The 24,725-nt window shown below is 35.0% G+C and overlaps 1 protein-coding gene across 3 annotated transcripts in view; it reads left to right on the top strand.

The window, feature by feature from the left end:
* The window catches only part of LOC129273540 (receptor expression-enhancing protein 3-like), a 58,045-nt gene that overhangs the window by 17,274 nt on the left and 16,046 nt on the right, over positions 1-24,725 (top strand). Inside the window, exons 2-7 of one of the 3 annotated variants that reach the window (XM_064107649.1) lie at positions 3,734-3,806; positions 10,658-10,734; positions 11,439-11,559; positions 13,789-13,902; positions 21,015-21,071; positions 22,443-22,463. In XM_064107649.1, the coding sequence (XP_063963719.1) occupies positions 3,734-3,806; positions 10,658-10,734; positions 11,439-11,559; positions 13,789-13,902; positions 21,015-21,071; positions 22,443-22,463 (463 nt within the window). The remainder of the gene's footprint in view (positions 1-3,733; positions 3,807-10,657; positions 10,735-11,438; positions 11,560-13,788; positions 13,903-21,014; positions 21,072-22,442; positions 22,464-24,725) is intronic. The other 2 variants (XM_064107650.1, XM_054910589.2) reach the window with 2 other exon arrangements.

Here is a 24,725-nt window from a genome sequence, read left to right as displayed (position 1 = left end):
TGGGGGGTAGTATTTCATGGAAGAAATTATATTATATGATTATATTCAAACAGTGTTTTGACAGTAAAATTGAACATCGGTTGTGTGAAAGATATGAGAAAGAGAGGCAGGCCTCGAGTGTGTGTTAGTTGAATGAAGATCAAGGATAATAAAGAATCAAATTATGATAGATATTCAGAAGGGCTTGGTCACAATCACCTAATGGTGTTGCCAATTTGAGGACGAGCTTTGCCATGATTGAAGTTTGTGTGGATTTTTATCATTGAAACATCTGCAGTAACTATGTCATTTTCTTTAAATAGGGGGGAAAAAATTGGTATTCGCCTCACGAAAAAGCTTAATAGAGGCATTTGGTATATACTGTATCTGGAACAATTGTTTAGGCCTGCCTTTAAAACCTTCTCTTGTGTAGAAAATCATTTTTGAGAAAGGTAACTGATGTTTAGCTTTTAGAATAAAAGATAAAAAAAAAAAAACTATCGTCCCCCATCATCGTAACAATAAATAAAGAGAAACAAAGCCTTCCCATAAAGTACATGTACAGTTCATTTTCATTTTTGTCATGAGAACTAAAACATTTAAAACCTGGATCTGTGTGATCATTGCCAAGTCTAGACGGGAATATTCACGTTATCAGGGACATTTCTTGTATGTATGGTGGTACACACCTAGTTACATGGTGAGCCATGAAGGATATGACTTCATCGACAAGAAATTTGGGGCAAATCAGTTTGCTTCCTTCATATCATACTGCAGCCGTCCTGGACCTTCAGCTAGGAAATTATATCTAATCCAAGCCTCATCTTCATTTGACTCAAAGTATCCCTTTCATTATGCACAAGCTCAAAGTCAGTCCTGTTTTTTATACAGGTATAATTAGTAAGGGATGGGGAACGGGCCAGCTGTGCCCCCCCCCCTTTGAACTTTTTTTTTGCTTGTCAAATCTTTTCGTGGACGAAATCCCCTTAATTTTTGGTTGAAACCTTTTTTTTTTTTGCTTGTCAAATTTTTCCTCAGGAAAATGTGCCTCCCCCTTTAAAAAAATCCTGGATCCGCCCCTGGTAAGAAGATTATTTTTTGTGTCAGAGTAATGAATGGTGAGATTTGGGCGAAGATGACATCATAATTCATACGCCAATTGAGATCCATGTTTGTATGACAAGCAACAAAATATCAAACAGAATAAAAAAAAGGAAAGTACTTAAGGAATCCTGATGCAATAAAGTAAGAGACTGTTTGTCAATGAAACACAATAAAGTGAAGAAATTATGATACAAAAATTTTGTCAGGTTTGTATTTAAAGGGAATGTAGTGGATATTTCTGTTTTGGGGTCACACTGTCTCCATGTATCTCCAATTTACTATGAAAATTGAAGAACAGAGCTCTCCCATTTGTAATGTCGCCTACTATTTATTTTAAGTCTTGTGGAGCGTTGTGGCCCAGTGGATTAGTCTTCTGACTTTGAAACAGGGTCGTGGGTTCGAATCCTAGCCATGGCGTTATTTCCTTCAGCAAGAAATTCATCCACATTGTGCTGCACTCAACCCAGGTGAGGTGAATGGGTACCCGGCAGGATTAATTTCTTGAATGCATGAGCGCTGAAAGGCAGCTCAAGCTAAAGCCGCGGTAATAATAACAATGCGCCTCGGAATAGATTATTTCTAGATAGATGGCACTATATAAATGCCTATTATTATTATTATTAAAGTCATCTTGGAGTTTAATATAATGATCAGACATTTTTCATCATATACCGATACATAAAAACTGTATTAATTTTCATACAGCTGTTAAAGAGAATATATACAAACCTTTGTATAAAGTAGATGTGTATATGATACTCTTGTCAGTTAGAGCAAACCACAATTAAGATGATTCACTCTCACTTAATTAACAAAGTGAAGTGCACATAGAAACATGGTAATAGAATATCAATGGATTAGGCCACACCCATTTACGATGTATTGTTTCGTAACTCCTGACAATCTATTGCTTACCGGTACACTCATGTTATTTGTACGTATTTTGACAGGCCATCTGTACTTTGCAGATTTCAGCTTACTTTATTTCAGCTCATTTTCATTATTTCACAATGTGTGAAGTTATTGAAATTTATATTTGAAAACAGATAGCATTTTGGTGTGGTTTTTCTGAATCTCTCCTTGTAATGAGAGGGTTGTATATCAACCCATACTTTGCCACTCTCCACCCAGTCATTAAATGAATGCTTGGTAGGATACGAAAGCCAATGGAATGAACTTGACAATTGAGTTTAAAAATTCTTGATGAAATGTTTCTCAAGAAGTGGTAGCCCATCCGATATGCGTCGGGCTAGTGGGCAAACTACTGACGGGCGAGGGCGCAGCCCGAGCGCCTATCATCACTGGTGAAGACGAAAAATTAATTTTCTATTATTTTCCTTGTTCCGTTCGTAGAAATTCTATGAACCCCCAACTAAGCTTCAATATAAATATTCATAACTGTCCACGAACACGGACCAATAAGCGACAAGGCTTGAACGTGACATATTATGAATATTAATGAGCTCACTTCGCTCAAAATGGTGTTTGGGAGAGATTTCAAGTCTGACAGAATTAAAGAGAGTTTGAAATATGCTGCCCAAAAGCTAAGAATAGACGACTTTAAGGACCTGCAGGCTTCAGCAATATGTTCAGTACTTAATGGAGAGGATTGTTTCGTAAGTTTACCGACTGGATTCGGAAAAAGTGCAATATACCAGGCTCTGCCATTGTCGTTTGACTTTCTACGTTCTGAGACTGAGAGTGGGAGCAGTGAGACAGAAGCCGCCAGTGCCAGCCGCAGGGAAGACCACTCGATCCCTGGTAAATCTACTGCAACTCCCGGTGCAACTACTTCGAAGCGGGTACAAGATGTCAGAGAGAAAACAAATAATTGTTCAATTAAGGTCTAAATAAAATAGAATGTTCAACACAAAAGCGTATTTATTATTATAAATAATCAAATATATCAAAAATTAAAGAAAAATGAGGAAACGATAGGATTATTAAATTTTCGATTTTCTGAATGAACCCACATACGAATGAATTCGCCCAATAAAATCATAGACTGCGATGATATTTGATTGGTTAAAAAATACAGTTGATCGCCATATAAGGGTTATCTCATGAATGATGCATAATAAAAAGTATGTCACGCATATGATAACCATATATGCATATTGATGACTTTACCAGTGATGATAGGTGCTCGGGCTTCGCCCTCACCCGTCAGTCTGCTTCGCGCGACCAGTAACTTGCCCACTATAGCCCGGCACATATCAGATAGGCTAAAGAAGTGGAGAAAGCATATGCATTACTGTATACGTGGGCAAGCCAGCATTTCCTGACTGGGGACATCAGACAAAAGCAGAATATTTATCATTCATAATGATAGAGACTTGTCAAAATTTGTTGGTCATTGTGATTACTCAAATTTGGTTTTCATACACAACAACTTCACCAATTATGAAAGAAAACCAGAGAGAAACAGTCTGATTCAAAAGAGAATGACTACATGGGGGACTTACCATCAATGTGAGTAATAATCATAATTCATAACCCCCTGACAACAATCTATATCTACTTATCTTTACCCTCCTATTTTTTTTTCTCATAGAAATGCATAGAATGTACAGATAGTATGCCATTTGTGTGCGTATCTAGTGATTGCTAATTATTTCAGTACTCTGTTTTTTTTTCTTATCTCTGATAGACTGGTGTTTGGAACCCTGTATCCAGCCTATTACTCGTACAAGGCAGTCAAGACGAGAAATGTCAAAGAATATGTAAGTATAAAATGGAGTTCACAAGGTAGTATATGAAATGAAAAGTAACGCACATGTATACTCGGCATGCTTGGTTAGAAATTAATTAAGCTGCATCAGCTACTGAGTGAGATTACCGTAGGACTAAGATACCGAAATGCAAGGTCTCGGGTTCAAAACAGAAAGTGACCTCATTGGTAGTTAGTCCTTCGTACCTTGTTCAATCTGTTAAGGTTTCAAGTGATGATAATTAGTGTTCAATTGAGATAAATAGATTTGGAGGAAAATATGCTGGTATACTCCTGGAAATATTCTTTGTGGTTATACCACAAGCGCAGATTATTGCATTTTCATTTACTAAATGTCATAATAGCCCACCAAGTGGTATTTCATGTGATATGTTAATTCCCATTTTCTAATGGTTCAAGATAACGAAAGAATCAGCTTGCAGTTGGTCAGGCAGTCTGTTGCAAATCTTGGAAATGAACTACCTTCTCAGTTTTCGCCCAATGTTCAAATGCTCATGAGAATTTGCATGCGTATTAATCTTGATGTGAAGACATGCAAGACTATCTGAATATTTTGAATACTACATTGCCATGGAAACAGCATATTATATATATTCAACACATATTAGACCATTGTATTAGGGCGGGGATATTTATCACTTTCATATCACCTTTATCATATTTCTATTATTTACATCGTCGCCAAGACAATATGACATTGTTTCAAGGGACAGGGGTGCATGAGTCACCCACCACATGCCCCCTTCACCACCCCTATAACATGTCAAATAGCCCAGAGCCGAGGTAAAGAAAACTGTCATGTGTGAGGTGATGTCTAGTGATAGATCATAGAATCTCTCTTGAGATAAAATTTGTGACATCACATCTATATTAAATTCAATAGGGGAATGCTATGTGTGTTTAGAGCTAGATAGGTGTAAATATCTGCATTAAAAGTGAGGAGATACAGCCCTTTATCACTCAAGTAGAGAATGTATGATGAATTGTTTAGTTTAAAGGGGATGTTCATGCTGATGTTTGAAGAGAATTGGAATGTGTAGGAAAAGGTAAGTGCTGGTGGATGTTATGAGTTTTTGGAGCTGCCATTATGGGACCCGGGGGGGGGGGGGCACTCACATATATTGGTGGTATGGGGACATGCTGCTTTGATGACCCCCCTTTTCAGACCTAATTTTCAGTTTTCTAGATACTCCGAATGATAACAGTTCCTTCCAGAAGCTGCCCGCCCCGCTCGCAAGACCCCCGTTACGAAACATCTCAGTTCCATAGCCCTGCCAAAATTGTCCAGCGCAAGCACCGCATGCAAGAGCTGCACGCACGACTTCACAACTCCCTCTGCTAGCAGCTCCATGCAGCACACCGCTAGCGCCCACATATACATGCACAGCTAGCGTGCGCCGTACCTACTGTACCGCGATCCTGTTCCGCAGACTCTGTTTTTCACACCGCCTGGTATACTTTGTTCCCAAGACCCATATTTTTTTGTGAGGCACACCCCCATCAAAATATAATTTGAGTGCCCCCTCCCCCCGGGTGGTCCACTGTGATATTAAGTTGGTTTCGATGATTTAATATAGTAAAGAGACTTATTATTGGAGTTGTGACAAAGACCCATCAAAGCATAGCAGCATAATTCTTGTTTACATGTAACTTTTTTATTGTGTGATATCGTCTGCAAGCAGCTGCCTCTTATGTCATTTAATTTAGATTCTGTAAATTCCCATCTTTTAAAATAAAGTTGATTAAAAAAATATTTCCCCCTTGCAAGTCTGATGAGGAACTGAATACACAGATAAAATCACATTCAATTTCTTGTGAAAAATTAGTCTCCAGGGTTGTATCATAAAGCTGTAGGAGTTGTAAAAAATAATCAATTAAAAGGAATTGCAAGAATTAGGTTGAAGATTAATATGTGATTATAATTCATCAAAATCAAATGGGTTGTGCAGAACAAAAGAGAGAGAGAGAGAGAGAGGAAGGGGGGGGGGGCTTGGAAGATTCAATTAAAAGTTCTGTTGCCAATTTTATATGCTATTAACTGCAATTGAAAATTCTTAATTTCTTTGCTTTATATCATGATCATCTTTTTTCTTATGTTGAAATACACCTTCCATTTTTCTGCTCATACTGAAATTGAACTTTTTAAATGAAAGGGCTTCCCTTTTTAAAATAAGGTCCAGAATACAATTCTCAAAGCAATCTTGTATTTCCATCTGTTTCGTCATCACTCCAAGCTTTAGAATGATGTATTTTTTTCTTGCAACCCTTGAAGAATTGAGAAATGATATCTGCTGGCATTTATTATCAATAAAAATAATCTCTTGCTGACTGCAGCTTGCTGAAACTTGTTTGAATCAGCACTCATCTTAAAATGCAATTTCACTTGTTTCCCCAATATTCCTTTCAATGGGACTGTCGTCTTATCAGCTCAACGCATCCCTGATTTCCATACGGGGATAGGTATACGCAGACTGATGCTTGGAGATCTGTTCTCATTAGCCGTTTTATTATGTGATGTCATACTGTTTTAGAAATCATGAGCTAATTCACAGATAAAGGGGCATTTAGTGGATTTATTTTCTACAACGGTTAGCTTGCTACTTTGAGCAAGTTTGGAACAGCTTCTTAGATCAGAGAGGGAATCCCCCCCCCTGAAGTGCAAACAAAAGCTAATATCAAATATTAGGGACTGCATATTAACATTAATTGCTTTGCCCCCAATAATCATTTCTATAGAATTATTTCCATGGTCTCAAGTGGTACTCAATTCTGTGTGTAGAAGTTTACTTCATTCATTATTAATCTGAAAGTTTTGATAGCGTTTAGTTATGTCATGCTTTGTAACATGGTCAATGCACAATTGCATTATTTTTACAAGGTGCTGCATAAAATGCATGCTTATTGTGCAAAAATTTTGACAACTAAATACCTTAATGTGCTATCAATGGTCTCCATGATAATTGGCTGAGGTCTTTGAGGGAAGTGTCTTTAATTTTGAGTCAAACTCTCAAATTGAATTCCAAAATTAAAAAAGTATCCAAAATCCAAAATGAAGGGAAAGATATTGGACCTGGCTCTTTTTTTTTCTGTTTGAGCAGTGGTCAGGAACAATAATCTCAAACTTGAGCTTCGTTTTGGCTGATGGAAACTTCTCCCTGATGAAGGAAGTTTCGGAATGCCAAGAAGAACTTGCTCAGTCTCGACGGGCTCCCAGATCCATCGCTTGAATTATCTCCAATGAATTGATCTGTTGAATGATTCCAGATTCAGACTATTTTCAGATTCTTAGGTTTGATTAGTTTTGAGTATATATCACATGCCCTTTTTTTCATATTTAAAGGCATTGATGTTATGCATATATAGTACATGTATGTGAATCATTTCTCTGATATTTTAGGACCCAATTTATATTTTATTATTTCAAACCTTCTCATGAAATTATCCAGTTACTTTCCAGGCTTTACTATTTACAATTAAAAATTGCAAGAAAATCGTGTTAACTTTGGTGTTAAATATCATGTTATCTCTCTGATTTAACACGCCCCTAACATACCCCCAAATCGGTATTCTGAAAACTGTGTTATCTGCGTGTTATCTCATTTCGTGTTATCTTCAGCTCCTCCCACTCTGCATCTATTTAATCCAATCAAATGCGCTGTTAAAGAAATAAATCGCGCACAATTTTCAGGGAAAAGGGGAGTGCGCGCTCGGTTACACGAAGCTTGCATGTTGTGACATCATTTTTGAAAGCGCATACAGCTAAATAAAAGTTAGAGCAAGAAAGAGACGTCGGGAGGGGTGATTGTGACAATTAAGAATGGATTATTTCAGACAGCATGGACAGGAGACAGATTTCCCCAATCGCCAATTCGATTCCTTTTAATTTCTGTCTGCAAAAAGACGTTTTAAATGTTCTTCCTCTCCTGTCTTTTTTATAATTTGGCAAAAAGTAACTAAATAAATAACTCATGAGCATTAATGATAGTGATTTTAATTAATACAAATTAAAGATGCATTTGAATTGTATTTTCACAGGAAATTCCAAAGAAATTGTTGTTTAATCATTGTTTGTAGAGAGAAAGGTAGATGGAAAATAAAGCTGGAAAATGAAAGAAAATTACAGTAAATTCTGCCAGACGATACTTATATGTCCGTTTATGTTCTTTTTGACGTTTGCGTCTGCTAAAAATGTGCAGCCATCGTCATCCCCAACTTAACCTCTCCTTAACTCAGTGTTAAATGTTCGTGTTATCTTTGAACAAAATTTTAGCTAACACCATTTTCAGAATACCAAATTTTGTGTTATCTTCCTCCCTAACACCGCGTATGGGGGTTGCGCATTGCGCTCTGCGTATTTCATGACCATGCGCGGTGTTATCTCTTGGGCCACGTGTTTTTCATGCTAACACGATTTTCAGAATACCAATCGTGTTAGCTAACACCGTTTTTGTGCTAACACGGTTTTCAGAATACCGCCCCAGTGGATTTGATAATACATGTATATGGATGCCAAACAAGTGTGCCATTATGTATTTTGTATCTGTTTTTCTTACTGTATACGATGTAAAAATCTCAAAGCTTTGTTATTAGTATTGAGCTTGTCTTATGTGAATTCCAGTGAAGAAAAATAACCCTTTTACCTTCCCGATATTCTTTATCCAGTTGATCTAATACATTTGTGTGCATGATTTAAGTGTGTATTTTGTTATGATTTGATATTCATTCCCCGAGGGTTTGAAATGATGGATAACATAGGATTATTCTCAGAAAATGTGGCTGTAAATGTCACTGCATAATCAGATTGAGATCTTTTTGGCAAGAGCATGGGATCTAATTGCAGCTAGGAAAGTAACAAATAACATATGCTGAGCCCAGTATTAGGGTAAAATATTGTAGCGTTATACAGTCTTGTAGGACTAGTAAAAGTATTAAAGCTAGTATTTAGAAAATAGAAAAAAATTTTCTTATGAATTCAGTTTGATTTATTCATCATTTGGATTAACTGTAATAATAATAATAATAATAATAGAAGTAGTAGTAGTAGTAGTAGTTTTAGTAGTAGTAGTAGTAGTAGTAGTAGTAATTAATAATAATAATGATAATAATAATAATAATAATTAATAATAATAATGATAATGATGATAAATAATTATAAGAAAGTATTGTTATTGTTTGTTTCATATTGCGAAAGTTAAAAATATAAAATAATAACAACAACAACATGGTCCATTTATATAGTGCAGCTACTATGATTGCATTATATTCTACTGTGCTTGATACTTGGTATTATATTATTACCCCGGCTGTAGCTAAGCCACCGATTGGGCGCCAAAGCATTCAAGGAATAAATCCTACCGGGTACCCATTCACCTCACTTGGGTTGAGTGCAGCCTAACATGGGTAAATTTCTTGTTGAAGGAAACACACCATGGCTGGGATTTGAACCCATGCCCCTCTGATTGAAAGACGGGAGTTGTAACCACTAGACCACGACAACCCCACTTTTAAAAGAAAGTACTATAATGTTATTGTTTGTTTGATATTGCGAAAGTTTAAAATGTGAAATCAAGATGTGTTAGGCATAAATTACTTGCAGGTTTCATTATTTGTTGGTAAAGAAGCCTCAAATTAAATACATGTACCTTTGAAGAACATACTTGAGTATAAAAGAATTAGTCTTAAAGCTTCCTGTTAAAAGGTTTCAAGAAAGACAGTGCAAAATTGGGATCGGGATTCGTGCATTGAATTCCTGTTGCAGAAATATTGCACCCTGAAAATGTCAAGAGATACAGTCTGTCACTTTCTTTACATTGAAGTGTACTCTAATGGTCACTCGGTCCCCAGGCTAAGGCTTGCTAGTGTGAGATATATCTTACTCTTATTCATTGTTGACGTCAGCAACATGGTCGTATAATGAAATGGCATTTTATGCACTAAAGTGAGTGAAGTGAAGTGGGGATAAAGTTACAGAGAAAATGCAAAAGATGGAATATAGTTGAAGGAAAATCTGTTTTGAAGCAAAAAAGAAACAAAAAACAGAAAAAATATTTTTTAGCTTTTGATGTTATTTAAAAAAAATATTTGGTATTTATTTGTATTTCTCATTAAGAATATATTTAGGCCTAAAGATGTTATTGGTTGTTCCCCAAACTGTTGCTTGAAAATAATGTAGTATGTATGAAATATTCAATTACACCCATTGGTTCATTATGAAATCTCACTTGAGGAATAATTGATAATTAAATGAGATCATTACTTTACACATTTTCCCATCCATTTAAAAAAGGAACACCAGTCATAAAAGCAAGACTGATATCCTCAGTATTTTACATCATTATTTGATATATTCTAATCTAACCCATCCATCCTGAGAATTAATGTGCCAAATCATCTTTGGGGAAGGAAGAGGGTAGGGAGAAAGGAAAAAGTACATTCACAACATACAGGTTACTAACCGATGATGTAAAGAAAACCTCAAAACGACTGCCCTAAATAAAAACCAATCCAGGCCAAAGTTAATGAATAACAAACGTGAGAGTATAGTTAAAGAGATAGCTAGAATCAGCGAAGACGTTGAAAGCGAGGAAGCCGATGGCCGATGCTACACTGATTTGATTTATTGAAAATGAGGCATGATGTCAGGATTAATTCTGAATCCCTTCACTTGAAAATATTGAAAGCTGCGCCCTGGTTTGATAACAATTCCAAGTAGGGATGAACAGCTTACATGGTTTTTACGGCTAAGATTCCCCTCATAAATTTGGTTATGAAGCAAGTTAATGAGGATTTAATTTATATTCTCATGTTATAATTTTCTTTTTCTTCTATCTATTGTATTTCTAGGTCAAATGGATGATGTATTGGATAGTTTTTGCAATATTCAGTTGTGTGGAAACAGTAGCGGACATATTTGCTTCAATGTGAGTATGATCAAGTCCTTTAATACTCTTTTCCTTGACAGGTTTTTTGTCATTGAAATAATTATCACAAATTCACAATAATGCTTTACAGTCAATTAGGCAAAACTGACTCCAGAACGACAAAAGCTATTAGGTATATTATTTCAATTGACAAGCCATTGTTCAGTTTGGAGTCAGTTTTGTTGGCTCGACTGAAGTATTATGATGAACATTCATGTATTCTATAAAAAAATGAAATACGCGGTAGTCAGTCTGAGCCTGTATTTGTGCGTATTTAGGAAATTTTGAACAGATCCACAATGTGATGCACATTTGTATATTGTTCTTTTGTAAAGTGGTGACTAATTATTGTCGGTTGTCACATGCTTCGTATATTGACAGTGAGATGTTTAAAGGATATCAGTTGGATAGTTAGCCTTTATTTTAGATAGATAGATTTCATTAGTCTGCCAAGATATTTCTTTATTTTTTAAGTTGCATTATATATTGTTATGTGGTTGTCTTATTTAATGATTAGTGATCGTATTGAGTAGGTGATTGATTGATCAATTATGTGAATTTTGTTCATGTAAAGAGTAGCACTTTCTGTGTTTAAGAAATGCCTTTTTCTACTTGATACATAAAAGATGCATTCTTTATGATGTGCTTAATATGATCTAGTGTCATATATACACTCATGCTGTGCTTGAATTTTGTTTCTACAGACTACCGTTTTATTATGAAATAAAGATTCTTTTCATATTTTGGCTGATCTCACCATGGACGAAAGGCTCTACATATCTGTATAGAAAATGCATTCATCCTGCATTAAGTAAAAAAGAACAGGTACGTATTAAAGCATAATGATTTTCAAACAATTATTTTTAAGATACCCTGTAGAACATATGCAGATATAGTTGGAAGGCAGAAATGTTTGAAGTACCTTTAATTTGTACACTATAGTATGCATAGATGATGGAATTCATTCTCCCTTCCTGTCATGAAACCAAATGTCATCGTCAATGTTTGAACGTGCTTCTACGTGCGAAAGAAAGGCATGATTAATTTATCCTACAGTTAGACGATTCAAGAAATCGATTAGGTTTCGGTTCTGCTTTTATGCAATTATTTATCAAAACAACTTTAAGAAGCTAATTTTAATGCTCATTTTGCAGTCATACAAAATATCTAAATGGCATTGTAGATTTTAATTAGCAGTCATTGTAAACATACAATTCAATAAGTTTCAGTATCAGATATTAATAACATACTAGTTAAAGGGATATTAATGCAGTGTTTTTTCTGTTTATTTTAGACATTTTGCCGCTGGCTATAAACTAATAAATATTTCTTCACCTTCACTAACATATTGTATATTTTCCCAATATTTTTTATAAAATGATGAAACAAACCTAAACTTGATGAATCACTTGCTAAATGCCTGCCAGCTGTATGATTAAAGTGAATAATCACTTATTATCTTCTTCTTCAATTGTGATACTCTGATTCCGAACCATTGTTTCACTTAAGTAAAAACAGTTAACTCAGAATTCTACAGTGCTGGTATTGACAGAGGAAATATGACCCCTCTTTAACTTTAAAGGAAGGATGAGACCAAGTTCAAGGTTTAATTTAATGCCATGCAACCAGAAAAAATAAATAACTCATTTGTTAACGAATGCTGTAATCATAGAGTTGTTTCCAGTGTTTTGATGTTGGTGAGAAGTATACATATCACACAAAAAACTACATTATTGTTTCTGTAAGCTGGCTACTTTTTCTATTACTTTTAAATCTAAAATTTGATTTTTCAGTAAACCAATTTACTGGGTCTCTTGCAACATGCCTTGGATATTTTTACATATTTTGGGACCAATGTTTGAAATCTAATGTACAAAAAAGGATTAGAGAGAATATTTTTATTTGTTATATTTTATCCATAGCTGTACCTTCATATTTGTCTTTGTTGATCAAAAGTTGCCTCGATGATAGCAACTCTGGATACCTAAAACTGGCTTGTTAAAAAGGCGACAGCTAAAAATATCACAGTTCTGACTAGATTATTAATGCATTGATGACTCTGTCTCCATAGATATTTCAATTTTATATCAAATTGATTTTATTTTTGAATTCAAGATTTTTCCATTTTAGTCTCAAAAAGTGATATTCATTATACTCACATACAACATAGAGAAACACCTAACAAATGGAACGTAAATTGTACTTGATATATGTGTGAAAACATTGCTAGAATACTGGGTCATAATTTTTTTGTGTGAAATGTTGTTATTCATCGACCACAGGATATGCGATTTAGGCCTGTCGGTACATGTCAAATATCTCTTTTAGTATTGGATATGAAAGAGGGGTCTGGTATAATTTGTTTCTGTTAGCTGTATTACCACAAAAGACATGCATGTACATGTAAAGACCACTTTCACATTGACTGTAAACAATACCCTGGATCAATGGAGATAGATAGGGATGATAGACCTTGTAGAGTCTGTTGGATCAGTGGGGCATCAGTCTTTTGCTCCCTCTGTCATGAAATTAGTCATTCTCCATGATACATCATATATTGATTTGGCTTTATATTGTGAAGTGGGTGACTGTAGTTTTATGTTAAATCCCAGAATTCTTTTAATAGTAGGTGCTTGAAGGTTATTGCAAAACATGTGCAGTGATTTTTGTAATAATGCTTATTTCGTTGAAATGAATATTATTAAAGTGATTAAAGTTTGAATTTGAAAATATAATTTTTGCTGACAAACTTAAGTGTGAAGAAAACAGACTGATGCAAGTACTATGTACATGGCTATGTTTAAATGGAAGAAAGTTTGAAATAAAGATAACAAATAAAAAAAAAATCCCTTTTTTCAAATCCAAGTGCATGGCTATGCTCCATGTAACTTGCGATATTTTGCGCGGTGGAATGCATTATCAGAGTTGACTTGAAGGAGAGTTGAGGTACATGTAGAAGGGCATTGGAAATGAATACTGTGCTTTGGGCTCTCATCATAAATATGATATCTCTCTCAATACTTATGTTGCAATTCTATCCTTCCCTTTGCTCAGGAAATTGATGAATACATAAACCAAGCCAGTAAAAGGGGCTATGAAGCTCTGAAACGAGTAGGACGCAACGGAATGACGCTGGCCGCCAACGCTGTTATGACTTCTGCAATCAAGGTATGGATCAACTGATGAAAATATAAATGTACTTCTCGATTTTAATATCAGTGAGGATCCTATGAAATATCTTACTCATTATTGTTTTTTTCCTATAAGACTTTCAACAGTGAACAGGAACATATGATGTTCAAGGCCTGTCAATTTGTGCCTTGCGTGTGATGTGTGGGTAACGCATTGACAGTATTTCACGTGTACCTCACATGCTGGTCCAATTTGCCTGCAGAAAAGTTTTGAACATTCTCATATTTTTGTTATGGGTGAGTCGTTTGATTGCTCACAACTCACCTACAAGTCTTGCACGGACCGATGTGGCAGGGACTTTAGGGAGAGAAATTTAATTTTTGAAGAGAAGAGTCTTATAATCCTTTAAAGATTCAGTTGGAGTTGAAGCATGGACGGCGGAAGGGAGGGTGCTGCAATTCTGGGCCCTGTTGCATAAAGGGGCAATCCAAAGGTGACTTACATGAAATCCTTGATTTTGATTGGCTGTTGACCATTGTTACCATGGTTATTACCATGAGATGGCAAAATTACCGTTAATTTTTGTGCAACGGGCCCCTAGTGTGATTGTATGAGAAACTGCACCCCATAGTAGATGAATATATAATGGTTATTGGAGGAGAGTTGGACTATTCAAAAACAGGAGATCTTATCTCTTCCTGGTTTGAGACGATGGTCTACTATTTCAATGAGTCTACAGATTATTTTCACAAGAAATATACTTTTCTAGATGTGTGTGTGTTTCTAAATTTATTTACTATTGGTGTAAAAAAAGACTTCAATAGCCATTGAACATGCAATTGCCTTCATTGTATGGATATGATGCAAGTTGAGCCTTGCTCCTATCCCGATGATGAAACTTAGTCTGGAGACCCGACACCATCATCGATCATCTTCAATACATTTCATCAGTGCTAGTCAACATCCATGTATACAACCTTAGGCATGTATGTCTATGACTCATGGAAGTGTCATAGCAGAGAAAGACCAATGTCTCATTGCTTCTCACATTAACACTCTACTAGGTTTGGAAGTGTGCTATGTGCATATAGTGGTAATCTCTAATTGGCAATTAAACATTCATATGAATAATGAATTTGTAGAAAGTGGGTTCGTGTATGATAATGATACTTCACTTTTATAGCTTTAGGACAATGTCTTCAATCGCCATCGCATTATTACAAAATGTTGTGTCTCCATGCCATTTAATTTGTTGTCAAATTTGACAAGTTACATGTATTTGCAATTTGTAGAAGTTCTGAAAATTTTACAAATGGTACATTTGTTCATATCGTATTCATAGAACATTAATCTGTGTGACGTTGGACAGGGATTTGTGATCAGGCATGAGCTGACCGGGGGGGGGGGGGGGGGGGGGGGGATGTTTCACAAAGCACAACTGGAGTTATTAGTGTGACTTAAAAGTCATGCTTAAGTGCGGATGCACACAAGACATGTAATGCGGAGTCTTCTTAATAAATACACAGTAGCACGTGTCCTCTTATCATGATTTTACCATTGCGGTGATGCCTTTTATACTTCAAATTGTGCAACTCTGACTCTAAGTTACACTTACATCTTTGTGAAACACCCCCCTCCAGGTGTTCTATGGATAGGCTATGATATAGAAGTGACTTGAGAAAAAGATCAGAGGAATGAACAATAGTCCATAAAATTGTACAAATTCAATCTTGTTATCAAACATTTTCATTGATACTTGGAACTGATTATCACCTTTACACTGAAATCCCCAATCATTATGGCCTCAGTTTCTAGGAATATTCAAAACAATCCCTGCTGCCCAAGCGCTTCAATGGCTACAGTCTAGATTAGATTGGGTCCAGCTTGACTGTATTGACCCCACACTGGTCTATAGTGATGATGTTATACATTCACCTGCTGCGGTATGTTGTCACACAGCGTTGTACTACTGTGAACCCACATGACCCAATCAATAGCCCCCCCTGGGTCGTGTGTTACGGGATAGCAACCTATCGTTTTCTATCCTAACATTGAGAGCTCCAGGCATCACACGTCGTATTGCAATCCATGATGCGTGTTGTGGTACACTGATGAAAGATACAGATGTGATGAACAGGTCTAGATTTGAGATTGATGATAAAAGCTTTGGAAATATGCTTGCTTCATATTCCACAGAGAGAAAAAAAGTTAGACTGAGTAGGCCTATTTATTTACATTATTTTTGAAATTTTGAATCACTTTACATTCTACATAGGCCTATATAGGCTTATTGCAATAGCTTTTCCATAGGAGGATTAAATGCATTTTGGAATGCAGTAGTTTTACATCTAAAGTAGATATGCACATTAGAAATTTCATAAGATGTAGTCAATTGTGAAATGGAATTGTTTTATTAGAATTACATTTTGATATGTAAGCTGTTTTGTACTACATGTATATGCTATCTCTAATAATTTTGAGAATTTTATATTTTTTGTTTATTTCTTTATTCGAATAAAGAAAAAAAATCATAGTTATAAAAATTGCAGATGACCTGCTGTTTTTTAATGTTTTCTTAGAAAATAGTGTCCTAAAAATGTTCAACTCACTCCATCGGTATTCCATCAGACTTTTTGAACTAAACCTTTCTTCTGCTGTATCAGGTATTCATGACATTAAAAACAACCATTTAAAAGCATTTTTAACTTCAGCGAAAATGCAATGCTCTGTGTGGTCATTATGTGCTCTACTTTAAATGCAAGAAACTGTCTCCTTTTCCCGATGGAATACACTTGGTGCCTCAAAAGTGTGACTCATCCGATGATTTTCCCATCCTTGGTTTTGGATGGAATACCCTCATAATAATCACCCTCTTAATCTAGGGAGGAATGCAAGGCACCGACTGTTTTAGATGAGTCCTTGGTCGACTATCTACTGGAGGAGGAGGAATAAATGAGACTTGAATTATTTAACTATTTGGTTTTGCTCTTTGAGCGTGCGATGTCATTAAGCTCAGTTCAAATGTGGGGAGCTTTTCATGAACCAGTTAGTCAGTGATTGTTACTGACACTTTGCTATAAGCTGCTGAAATCCTTGCATCTGATTGGCTCAGATCAAATTTGTCAGTGAAAATCACTGGCAAGGTGCTTCATGAAATACTCAGGTCTATTGATTGCCTCCAGAAATCTCCATATAAAAAAGATATCACCTGCAATCTAAACAGGCTTCACATAGTTTTAATAACAAAAGGATGCATTTTAATTTTCTTTAGTGTAATGCTAGCTGCAGTTGCATTTTCCATACAGTGTTCGCACTGTGAGTAAAAAAAGAGCCGTTTTATCTGTTTCTATACAAACTACAAACAGGACACTGTCCAGTACAAACATGATAAAAACGGCTGTTTTTTTACTCGCCGTACAGCCATCGTAATTGAAATGCGACTGCGCCATATTTAAGTCATGTTAATATCTTGTAACAAAAGTTGTCAAACCAATTCCTTTCTTCATAACATTGTAGGTCTTTTGAATACCAAATGTGAACAAGGTATTATGGTGTTGCCTCTCCCGAGAGATAGTGAGAGATTAGTAATCTCGATTTCATGGGATTGTGCTTCATAATCATGGACAGCATGAATGAATCAATAAATATGTACTGTAGTAAACTTGCAGATCACAAATTTTGTTCTACTTCTTATTTTCCACATTTTTGTATATATCCTTTCAAAACTTAGGCTTACATGTACATGTACTTGGGTTAGCTACTTGGGTTTTGAATTCTATATGGTCAACTTGAGTTGATGCAGTGTTCATATTTAACAGTTCATTGCAATAGCAGATCTGTAGGGTGAAGTGATGGTGATTGCATCAACGTTTCACCTCTACATGTCATCAAGGTAACCTTGATATAGAGAGTTCATTGAATAGATCAAAATACTTGGATCTAGTCTGTGTCTGAGATAAAGTACTTGTGATCAATCACTAGTATAGGGAGATCACTCCAGTAATCTTGTTTAATAAGGTTTACACATATTGCAACAAAGTTTAGCAAGGTTGAGCTGCATTTTTGTTAAAATTAGATAGTGTCACTATTGAGTTTTGAGACAAGTTTCCTCACTGACATTAAATGCAACTCTCTCAAATGATAATATTTTAATGTTGCATGGATAATGTCCATGTCATAATTATTTCATTATCTCTTCATGATTTTGTTTAAAAAAAAATTAGGGCAAAATATTTTGAGTTGAATTCTTAACAATCTTTGTTTGGATGTTGGGCAATATCTCTTTGTAGTGATATGCATAGCATGTCATCATATTAGTATTACCAAATCAAAGCGCATCTTCCCCTCGGAGAATAGCCTTGGGGATCTCTAAAATGATAGGTAGGATTCTCAGTGAATGTGATGAGTATGACCTTTACAAGAAGACATCCTTCAAACTAAAATACCAGCCTCCAGCACAAGAAGGTTGATAAATCAAATTTAAGATGCTGACAAATCGCTTGCAGTCTCACCAGAAATGTAACAAGGCATATTTTTTTTTTCACTTGGTAGAACTGTGCTAACCTACTGCACATATAATTTGTAAACAAATTTGGACCAAGGAATTACTGGTTAATGTTCAACAACCTACACACTTTGAATGTTCATTAGGTAAACCTTGTTACTTCATTGACCTTAAAAGTGGAATTTTTCATAGAATTACTGTAAAAATAGGTTTCCCCAACCATGTGTCATAAAAGGAAACATTAAAAAAAATGTGATATTTATGTTATTTTATAAAACCAAATGATCAATGTTGCTGATTTGAACTTATAAGTTCAAATCAACATCATTTGGTTTATTTTCATTTGCTTAATAAACATGTACAAAGACCCCCCCAAAAAAGGAGTTAAAAGTTTCCTTCTGTATGAATTATTCCTGTTTACAGTACATTTTGAATTTAGAGACTTGAAATATCTCACAGAATTGTTTTCATTCATTATAATGAAACATGGAAGATAAAAGCATATGGATGATAATATGCCAGCGATGAAAGACAAATTTGGAAAGACTTTTTCCCCTGAAGTCTTTGATTAGTACTCGCTGCAAATGATGTTAAAAGGGACGTGTACATAGACTTGTAAATGCCAAAATATAGAGTAGTAAATGTCATGTATCCTGAAGCCTTTTCGAAATTACCAAAGATTAATCCATTGGCTACTGGAACTAGATGGTCCTTCTATTCAGCCTTTGATGAGAAATAAAGAACTCTGTAATCAAATGTATAGAGAGAATGGGAGTAAAAGGCAGAGAAAGGGTTGGGGAGGGGGGGGGGAGGTTATAGAGAGCAACAAGTATGATGCCTGTACCCCTACCCCTATGCGCCTTCAGGCCACACAAGGAAGATAGCGTTAGCTTTGAATTACCTTCATGTTCTCATGTCTGTGATTACGGATGCGCCAGAGAAAATGGAAGCCCATCACCGCTTTGCTTGAAGAAAGAAAGCGGTGGCTTTTGTTGAATGCTTAATGTGGCCGTCTCTCCTCACAAGGCGGCGGTTTCGGGTTACACGTTTTCTGACCGTAATGGGATGGGAGGAATGGCATAGGAAGCATGAAAGCGGGCGTTTATCTTCATTTGATTTTGAACAGTTTGTGGTTGAGTAATGTCATGTGAAGTACATGTATTTGAATGTCACAGAGAGGAATTCAAATGGAGGAATATATTAAAGAACTTCCACATTCACAGTTCATACTGTGGAAGTCCTTTTCAAGATCTATATGACAAAACTTTATCTTCACTGAATATGAAAGCTTTAATATAGCAATTTCAATAAAGAGGAAGAATATTTTCCTGATTAATCTTACCTTATACATGTAGATGCACTTTAGCTTTGGTTTGGGGGTTTTCTGAAGCGGGACATACTACTATCCCACAGAGGGGTTTATGAATATAGTGACTGATGCTTTCCAATCTGAAAAAGTATGGTAGGAGGGGGGGGGGGGGGGTAGTCATCACAAATTATGCATGATCATGGTCATCATTCAGCACTGGCCAGTGTTCAATCTCTGACATACTTGGGGCTCAAGAGAAAGGATAAATAATAAAGGTTAAAAGGTAAATAAATGAGACTGAAAAAAATACAGAACCTTGGATAGGATAATGTAGAAGGAGAGAATTGATCATGTTGTAGAGGGGATGCATTGACTTAAGAAGAGACCCTACATAGTGTACTTGTTGCATGCATAAATGATAATGTGGATTTGTTTCACCCACATGTAAGAATGAATGTGGTTCACAATATGAGGGTGTTTTTTTCTTCATTTTGATGTGATAACTTCTATGTTTGCAAGTCGGGCTGCGAATTTGTTTGTGGCTTACTGGATTTTAGAAATTTGTTGATATAGTACAAGATTTGAAGAGTCATTTTTTTGGAGCCATTTGAAATTAAGCACAGCAAATACTTTGTACATATGTCTGACTCTGTATTAATTAAAACTATGTCAAGATTCAACAATCCATTGTGTTAATTTCATATACATGTGTCAATCATCTCCATAGGTTTTTTAAAAGTGATGCAGGTACATCATAGAATATCTATGGTTGTAATGTGGGGAGGGGGTTGGATGATAGATGTATAAGGCTAATAATGATAAAACCATGTCTGATTTTGCAAATACATATATGTTTAGACATGGAATGCCATTGTATGAATCCAAATTTGTATGTTTTATAAAAGGTTGACTTCAAACAGGAATGTACTTGTAGGCATATACGTACAAACATTACTTTGTCAAGAAGAACACTAATTACTATTCACCTAAAATATTCCAACTTGAGAAAACGTATTTCAGTGTGATTTAGAAACCCTTTTTGCACACAAAATTATTTTCATTGATAAAGTATTATTTTTGAATATTTATAGATTTAAGTATAAAACACTCCCAGATTGTTACTTTCTAAAAAAAAAAAGATTTTGTGCTTTCAGCATAAGATGTGAAATTATCAGGTCCAATCATCTTTGTCAACATCATTATCGTTTTTATTTTATCATGGGGAGATGATTTGGAAAATAAAATGATTTGTAATATATGATAATAGTATATTTCCAGTCACATCCAGTTTTATATAATTGTCTTGTTTTCTCTTTCATCTATTCCAACTTCCAGGCCCCTTTCCTATTGATTCGTGCGCGCAAATTTAGGTCTTATTTAACAGAAGAACAGGCAAGTTTCATTCTTTATCAATGGCTGCTCTGTTATTGAATGCATTTGATTGCGTGATTATGCCCCGACCTTGTACGGCATGCAGCCTCATCCAAAAATGCCAAAAGCGATTATGTTTGAAATTGTAAACGAAGCTCATGAGTATGGTTTTCAACTGTATGTATGTTTAGAGGACTAACATAAGTGTGTTATTTGTTTTGTCATCAACATTTTTGTGCTAGTTCCTTCTTCTTTGGCAATGATATACTGATTAAGAATGAGAGTGTGACAAAGGTGTTTATTTTTCAGAAAATAAAATCACTTTTTTTTTTCAAAATCTTTGCCTTCTTTCTTGTTTTATTTCCCCCCCCTGTACTCTGATTGATTCCTGTTTCATATATCATTCTGATGTCACTGTAAACTACTAATTTCTCAAGGGATATCAAAGTTTGAAGGAAAACAGGAAGCCTACTTTTTCTTTAATTCCTGTAGCTACATGTAGCTTTGATATGCCTACAGTATGTGAATTTCACGACATTAGCGTTTTTGCTGAAATAACAAGTGCATGGAAATCTTGTCACAAAACTGCCATCATTGTAGAACACAGGCGTATAGGCCTTTATGTCGAGGTATATAGTGATATACATGTATTATATCTTTGGATGAATTAGTGAAATTAAAGCTAACTCCAATTTCTACACATTTTTCAAGTACAGCCCATTTTATGCATTCTTTGAAATGGTGTAAATGTAATAACATATGCATGCTTCAAAGTATAACTTTGAAAAAAGTGTTTCTAACAAGTATATATTTTTTCAATAGAAATTTTACATATCTGCTACATGCTTGTAAGGATCTCACTCAAGATCATGATACTTTAAAAATAAAAATAAAATTACTGTAATTTTCTGTAGAGAATATACATGTAGTTTTGTATATAAGTTTTTCAGTTATGATTGATGCCTTCATAATATCTTTTCATTAGAAACAAGTGCAAAATAAACATGTATGTGTACAAATGTGATTATTAACTTCAAGAATTTCAGATCAAATCAGACCTGACTCCCAAGTTATACTTACGGTAAACAAGTCTGGTTTTTTTTTAAATGATTTGTCTGCTGAGAAACTAGAGATATTATAATTCTTTGATAATATAGCAAACTTACAGTAACACTGTTTGTCAATTTTGGAAAAGAAATGCCACTTTTTCATGTTTTAAATTAGACATGAATTTGTTCAAAATTTCTATACTGCATTAAATAGACTAACCCAATTATTGACCCCCCATGGATCTCACTCAAATCTATTTATCATAATCTCCCAGTACTTATTCCAATACTTCATTAACCTCTTCCGACCATTAATTTCCTTCTTTGTATTAACTGCATACAGGAGTTATCCCCAGCTAAGCGGGTGAGATGTATTTCATTACCCAATGTGTTTATTATCCCTGTGTGTTGTGATGTGTGTTGCATCGAAGGAGAAGCTCTTCCCTGCTATCAAGTTTATTTTAAATTTGTTAACTGTTTTATTAAACAGAAAGAAATTAACAGGCAGAGTGGTGAAAATTGTTGTGTTGTTGAAGTTCTGAACTGTTTCCAAATGTTGTGATCAGTAAAGTTGTGATTAAGCAACATTTTTACATGCATGCATGTATCTTAACTGACTCTCCTGTTTTTTTGTTTGTTTATCCCCATAAACTCCTCAATGATTTATAACTTTCGGTACAAATTTACTCAAAATTCTGAATTGAAATTCTTCATAAATTTTCTGTTTCTTATAAACCAGCTACAAAAAGCATGTTGATGATTTTCGTTTGTGTTCTTTGCCATGCACATATCCATACAGATTTTAAAGATTTTTTTATCAGATATGGTTGGGAATCGTGGAGTCTTTTATTTCTGTGAATAAATTCAGACGATTCACTGTACTGATAATGATCTATGAATTTATTCGCTGATGTTTGTAGGATCTCTGGAAGATGTGTTTTTATAAATTCAATTTGTATATATTCTAGGCATGTGCATGGAGATTTTATGTAATTTACAAAATATTATTGACTTTCTTTTGCGTTGATTTATTGTATTTCCTGTTTTCTTCTTGCAAGCATGTTTGTGCTTATGTGCTGTTAACCTACACGTATTTGTCCTTGTGTCTTTGAAAAAATATAAGTAAGCATGGATTTTTTTTCAATACCTAGGAATGAATTTGTAATTGAAAATCAATAATGTACTTTTTGGGATCGTCTTTACAATTCTTTTTTTTTTGGAGGGGGGGGGGGGGAAGTTCTTTTGCTTATTTTGTGAGATGAGTCCATTATGTCCTGTGAAAAAATTATGCGTACCCATATTAATTGTCATCATCATACAATGCAAATCAATAATGTTATGTTTTCATGAAAAGTGTGATTAATGTTGTACTACTTGCAAATAGGAGAGGGTCATAATAGAGGGATCTTGCTTGAGTATTCAAAATTATGCTCATTTACTTGATTTCATTAGCATGAATCTAATAGAGAGTTGATCCTACATCCCGTTGGAACAAATCTTTCTCCCAAGAAAACCGCAGTTACTTTCACCAAATCCATTGTAGCCTAGCTGTAGGCACAAAGCTGATGAAACCCTAATATGCCTTGATTGTGTAAAGCATTCTGAAACAAGTAAAGTCACAAGAGAGTCAGAGCTTTGTACGGCATTTCCATGGTGATAGCATGAAAGAAATGAAGAGCATTTATACACTCCCTGTGAAGTACTTGCCAATATTCTATGGAGATCAGCATGCATAATACATGATGATGCATTTACTTGTCTCCTGTGACATATAGGTAGAGTCTGTATGCTGTAACATGGCTATTTTGGTTGTTGTTTGTGACAAAAGAGTTTATTTTTCTGAAGAACAAACAAGATTTGAATTGTGCTTCAAAAGTATATTTTTAGGCCATATGGATAAATTTTTGTGTTATTTATAATATAATACATGAGGGTTTGTTCAAAACCTTTCTTTGAGGAGGGGATGGGGGCACTTTAATTAGATTAAAATTTAAGCTTTATTTTTGTGATTACAGTCTTGCTACAATGCAAATTGTCCAAAGTTGAAATTCTTAAACTCAGTGCCCCCTTTATGTATAGGGCCTATTGGTGTACCACCTGTATCCTTAGTTTGGAATTTTATTTTCATTTACTTTTTTTGTTGTTCAAATAAATATAACAAGTGTGAAAGAGGCATAATCTTACATGTTGTTCAGAGCTAAGTAACGACTCCTTTAAAATTGTTACAATCCTTGTCATCACTACAATTAGGCTACATGGCTACACCCCTCCATCATCCTTGAGGAAAAATATGTTTTGAAAACAAATCCAGAAAGTTAACAGCATTTAATTTTAAGCCAATTTTGTTACCCTCTACATGTAGCTAGCAATCCAATTGACATTGAAAGTTCAACAAACTTTAGAAGTCGTCAAACATCCTTAAATTAATCATAGACAAATCTCTTTGGCTCTTGATTGACAATGCTAGTAAGCTGTCTGCGATGATTGTCTGTTATTTTGTGAGCATAGTTTTGCAGTTGGTGTTTTAGATGATCATGCTGTTGTATAAATTGGTATTGAGTGTTATCCAACTAATCCAAGTATTTATTTTTATAGAGTATGATGTCAGTGTCAAGATATTGGAGAA

This window comes from Lytechinus pictus, chromosome 12 (genome assembly GCF_037042905.1).
Source record: "Lytechinus pictus isolate F3 Inbred chromosome 12, Lp3.0, whole genome shotgun sequence".
NCBI lineage: Eukaryota > Metazoa > Echinodermata > Echinoidea > Temnopleuroida > Toxopneustidae > Lytechinus > Lytechinus pictus.
Note: the sequence above shows the minus strand (reverse complement) of the source record. Positions and strands in the feature narration are given on the sequence as shown.